This window comes from Morus notabilis, unplaced genomic scaffold (genome assembly GCF_000414095.1).
Source record: "Morus notabilis unplaced genomic scaffold, ASM41409v2 Scaffold1412, whole genome shotgun sequence".
Classification (NCBI taxonomy): Eukaryota; Viridiplantae; Streptophyta; class Magnoliopsida; order Rosales; family Moraceae; genus Morus; species Morus notabilis.
In genome coordinates this window covers 168910-174536 of record NW_010362216.1, presented here as the reverse complement: position 1 = coordinate 174536, position 5627 = coordinate 168910, and the positions used below count along the sequence as shown (strand labels likewise).

General features: G+C 31.5%; 1 protein-coding gene across 1 annotated transcript; it reads left to right on the top strand.

Moving 5' to 3' along the window:
- Positions 1 to 1979: 1979 nt before the first annotated feature.
- Positions 1980 to 3554, top strand: LOC21396592 (chlorophyll a-b binding protein 6, chloroplastic). The gene is made up of 4 exons (XM_010101326.2): positions 1980 to 2225; positions 2497 to 2599; positions 2702 to 2990; positions 3223 to 3554. Exons 1-4 carry the CDS (start codon positions 2032 to 2034, stop codon positions 3372 to 3374), a joined length of 738 nt encoding a protein of 245 aa, XP_010099628.1. The 5' UTR covers positions 1980 to 2031; the 3' UTR covers positions 3375 to 3554.
- The last annotated feature ends 2073 nt before the right edge of the window (positions 3555 to 5627 follow it).

Sequence of the window (5627 nt, the reverse complement as noted above, 5' to 3'; positions counted from 1 at the left end):
TATTGAGAATTTTAGGTTATGAACTATCATATTAAGGATTTAAATCTCTTTTAACTTTTTACAAAACAAACGCGAGTTTGAGCCTAAATTTGTGTTCAAACCTTTTAAACCCTACAACCAAATGATTCTGAAATCTCATACAAATTACTCCATACCAAATGACCATTGTGCGCTCGATCCAAAAATATTTCTAGAAGTTGCTTTTTGACTTATAAAGCTAAAAAGGGCTTCTAAAAATTGTACCAAAAGAGGCTCTATACTATCAAATTAGTGTAACCAAATACCATGGTTTATTGTAGTGCCAACTTAAAAATAAATAATGATTACGTATTTAAATTTTTCTATCTTTCTATCGATACCATACTACTTTTCTCCATGATGCAAAACAAAACTTTTCATTAGTTTTTTTTTTCCTCTTTTGTCTTTGTTTTTCTTTTTCTTTTTAATTCTTTATTGCTTTTTCCCTTCTAGCAATTTTCCCTTTTTCTTGTCTTTTCTTTCCCTTCTTTTTTCTTTCTTACCTTTTTTTGTCCAACAATTCTTTTAGAATTAGTTTTTAGAGTTTCACCTCCATGCTTGTTTACGTCATTTCGTTTCAGTTACTTTTTCTTTTCTTTTCTTTCTTTTGTCTTCGTTCTCATTTTCTTTCCATTTATATGTTATTTCTTTCATATTTTCATTGTGCAATCTTATATTTTCATTTTAAATTTTGCATCATTAAAATACATCTTTTATGAAATTTGATATGTATATCATCAAATAATTTTTCTTAAATGTATGACTGTCCAAAATTTTTTTTTGCAGGCAAACTTTTTTTCTTAAATTTGGTCCTAGTTACTATTTTGTCTAATTTTCCTAATGAAATAATCTCTTCTAAAATATGTGCTGCTACCCAGACAATTTTTTATTTCACTCTCAACTACTCTTTTCCATATGCACTCAATAAGTAATTAATGTGTAATTTATCATAATAAAAACCTTTTCTTTTTTTGCTTATAGATGCACTCTACTTAAATAGTTTTTTTGTTAATAAATTAAACTCTTAAGGAGTCGTTAGTCATAATAAAATCCTTTTTTTTCTTTTAGACACGCTTTACTTAGATATTTTTTTTGTTATTGAATTAAACTGTTAAGAATAATGAATCAAAAAAGGAACCTAAACTTTTTAAAAAAATTTAGTCTCATTTATTTCACTGATTCGAATTTAGAATTTGAGTTTTGTTATAATAAAAAACTCTAAAAACAGTCACATTTAACTTTTTTGTTACAGTAAAAAACTCTTACATAAAGTCATATCTCAACTCAAACTAAACAGGTTCTTTAATTTTTTTTTTATCTAAAATGTTAATGAATTAAATATATGCACACTTACCAATAATAACTAAAGTACACTTTTAAATTCAAGTTTCCAACTCAAATCGTAAAAAGAGCATGCTCGTAGTACAGTGAACACAATATGCAACTAGTTATGACTATCAGTTTCTAATGCATCGCAAACAAGTGGAAATCATTTTTACTTGGATAGACCGTAGATCGGATGTTTTTCTCTTCTTTCAACTTGGAAAATAAATTAAGGATACGCGTAGAGTAATATTTGAGCTTTATCTTTCACAAGAGAACAAAATAGAAGGGTGATCCTATAAAAGATAAAGCAAATTTTAATAAATAATAAAAAAAAAGACAAAACCTTAAAAGAATTTGTTTTTCTTATTTTTATTTTATGTACAGCACACAATCTGCAATCTCCACCATACATTTAAAAAAGATCGACCCGCATATCAACAAGACATTACACCCAAACACCCATATGGATTGATGCAATCCACGTGGCCCAATGACAGGAAACATGCAAGCAACGTTAGCCAATAATAATCCACATTCAGATTCACCCAATATCTCCCACACCCTTTGCACACACTTCGTACATCTTCTTACCTTCCTCTGCCACTTCTTTTATTCCTTTCATAACCAAATCCATCACAAACCCAAATCTTCCCACCCCCCAAAAAAAAAAAAAAAAAAAAAAAAAAAATGGCTGCCAACACCTTAATGAGCTGCGGCATCGCCACCGCCTTCCCGTCCGTCCTCTCCTCCTCCAAGTCGAAATTCGCCACTTCTGGCCAGCTCCCTGGTGTTGGTGTCAATGCCTCATCTAGGTTCACTATGTCCGCCGATTGGATGCCCGGCCAGCCTAGGCCTCCTTACCTTGACGGCTCAGCTCCAGGGTAACATTTCAATTCACACCAAAGAAAAAAATATATATATAATAACTAGTTTATTTCACTGATTCTAATTTAAAATTTAAGTTTTAATTACATTTAATTTTTTTATTAAAATAAATTTTTTTTACATAAAGTTATATCTCAACTCAAATTAAAAATTTAAATCAACGAACTAACAAGTCATATATAATAGCCGGATTACGTAATAAATCGTTTTGTAACTGTTTTACCGAGTCAATAATACTAACATGTTTTGTTTTGCGTTGGTTTTCAGTGACTTTGGGTTTGACCCACTCAGGCTAGGTGAAGTGCCTGAGAACTTGGAGAGGTTCAAGGAATCTGAGCTGATCCACTGCAGATGGGCCATGCTTGCTGTTGTAAGTCTCCCTTCTGACGTTTCACTTGCTTGAAGCCTTGAACACCTAAGAATTTTGTTTAATTGTGTAATTAATTTTTTTTTTATTTCAATAATTTTGCAGCCAGGGATTTTGGTACCAGAGGCCTTGGGCTTAGGCAACTGGGTAAAGGCCCAAGAATGGGCAGCAGTTCCAGGAGGGCAAGCCACATACTTGGGTAACCCAGTTCCATGGGGAACTTTGCCCACCATCTTGGTCATTGAATTCCTCTCCATTGCCTTCGTAGAGCACCAAAGGAGCATGGAAAAGGACCCGGAAAAGAAGAAGTACCCTGGTGGGGCTTTTGACCCATTGGGCTACTCTAAGGACCCAGAGAAGTTCAAGGAATACAAAGTCAAGGAGATCAAAAACGGTCAGTACCCATATTCTTAAAAATGTCATTTTCTACCCTTACTCACTTATTTAGTTAGAGATTTCTACGGTAAAATATGAAAAATGCACTATCCGTAGCGCTATATTTTCAGCCATCGTTAAATCTGTATAAAAAACTATTGTTGTACCTACTTTTAATATAAGACCCCACTTTAAAAAGACCGTTTGTTTTGCTAAACTGATCATGTGTGTATGTATATATGTATATATAGGTCGGCTGGCATTGTTGGCATTTGTTGGGTTCGTTGTTCAGCAATCGGCATACCCTGGCACCGGACCATTGGAGAACTTGGCTACTCACTTGGCTGACCCGTGGCACAACAACATTGGGGACATCATTATCCCCAGATCGATTTTGCCTTGAGTTCTTGGGGAAACAAAAGAGACAAAAAAAAGTTGGTTCATTTTGTTACACCCACTGTAAAATTCCATGTACCAATATGTAATATTGAATCAAAAATTTATTTTGTGGACTGGATATTCAGATAGTAAGGATCTCTATATGGTGACCTTCATTTTAATTAGAAAAAAAGTATTGAGCTAATTTGTCAATGTATATTAGCTTAGCTTTATAGATCATTAGGTTAAGACTATAATTCACTAAAAGCTATCTTAAGCAGTTCTTAATGATTCATGCATTTTATACACATTTATGAGATTATCGTATAATTAGGGATTGATATCAATGAATCAATTATTATTATTAATACGTTATATGCGATGAATCAATTATTTAGAAGGTTCAAATGTTGGTCAATAGACAAGCAAGCGCGCCCTTTTTTTTTTTTGGGTTGCTAAAGAGAAGCATGCATATAATGCTGCTGGTTAACTTCTCAGCCAATTTATAGAATATTCATCAATCATGCCGACAATAACATAAGACAATATCTCTAACTATTATTCTTTGGAAAGAAAATCATAAAATGAATGCCAAAATATTAACAAAAGAAAGATTAATTCATATCCTGGAATCAAACAAATCCACATTTAAAGTTAGCAAGCAAAAAATCCAAATTTTGATGAAGTTACAGAGCTTGCATTTATAATATTCTGTATGTACATATGTGTCACACACACAGTCTATGAATATTGGAATTTAATTTCCAAAGGAGAGTGGAATCACGTTCCAAACTATCAAAATTAGCCAGATTAGGATATCTAAAAACAAATTGCAGAAAGAAAATCTTGAGACAATCAAAAACTGTCCTAGAATGAGACATATTTTCTCGGATCTTTTAGCTTCCGGCTGCTTCAAAACTGAAACGCATCGTGTAGAGAAAGTAAAAACGCATCAACCTCAAACGACAATAACATGACACTAACAGCTTATTAGCTAAACACTGTTACTAAAAGACCTTAGTACATTTATATGTATTTTTGTATATACTAATTTTTAGAGCGCGTTATGCTACAAATTGTTTTAACTTATTTTGGTACAAAACGTGTTAAAATGCGTTAGAGTACAATGACCCGAAGCTTATTTGATTCGGCCGGAAAAATTCGTCGGTACGACATATGTGATGAAGCTTTAATTATGAAAATTTAACTTATTTTGTTGTGTTTTAAATTAGATTTATTTTGTTTTGTTTGCTATTTGTTTTTACTTAATTCAGTGTGGTTTTATTTTATTTTAGCTTATATTGTATAATTTTATTTTTTATTCAAATTATTTATAGTATTTTTATCTGAGTAGCATCAATATTAGTGCAAATCGATATTAAAATGGACAAAATTGTAAACCAAATCACTTCAAAATAAATAAATAATAATAAAAACAAATTTCTATTTTTTTGGGTCGTCTGATCATAAAGACGAACGGTCAAGAATAGCACGTGCATCCCACACTCGGGCAGAGTGGAGGAACAGAGACAGGCCATGTCAAAAAAAATAAATAATAAGAAAAAAAATAAGAACGAGAAAAAATGGATGATAAAAAATGAAAAGAGAGAGAGAGAGGAAAGGGGATTTAAAAAAAAAATTAGACAAAGATGTGTATGAAAAAAATTTAGTTTAATAGGAAAATAGAGAGAATATATTTATGAGGGTCACAATTAGAGAAAGCGAAAAAAAAAAAGAAGAATAATGTATAATAAGACAAGAGTGAGGGAAAACAAAAAAAAAAGGAAAAAAAAAAAAAAGAAGCGTTCTGCAGGCCAGAGATCTTTTAAGACAATCACAATGTTACTCATCTTCACATGGCTAAAACCTTTTAGCAAAAAAAAAAAAAAAACAAAAACAAAAAATCCTTACATTTTTTGGGTATGCTTGCAAAAAATGGGCTCATAAAATGACAAGAAAAAGTAAAAGGTTGTCAAAAAGCTCCCGGCCCATGTAGTGGGGCGCCCAGGGGCCGGGATGGATAAAAAAGTTACATTTTTATTTATGTTTTACATTCTAAAATTAATATACGATTTTTAAGAATTAATGCAACAAGCAGTATAATTTTTTGATGAATATTCTATTTTTTATAATTTTCTTTATTTTTCATCTTTGAAAAATAAAATAAAATAAAACCAACATCAAAAAATTATGAAATATTGTAGACACGATCCTTACATTTTTCTGGACATGCCTGCAAAAAATGGCCTGAAAAAATGACAAAAAAGTAAAACGCTAT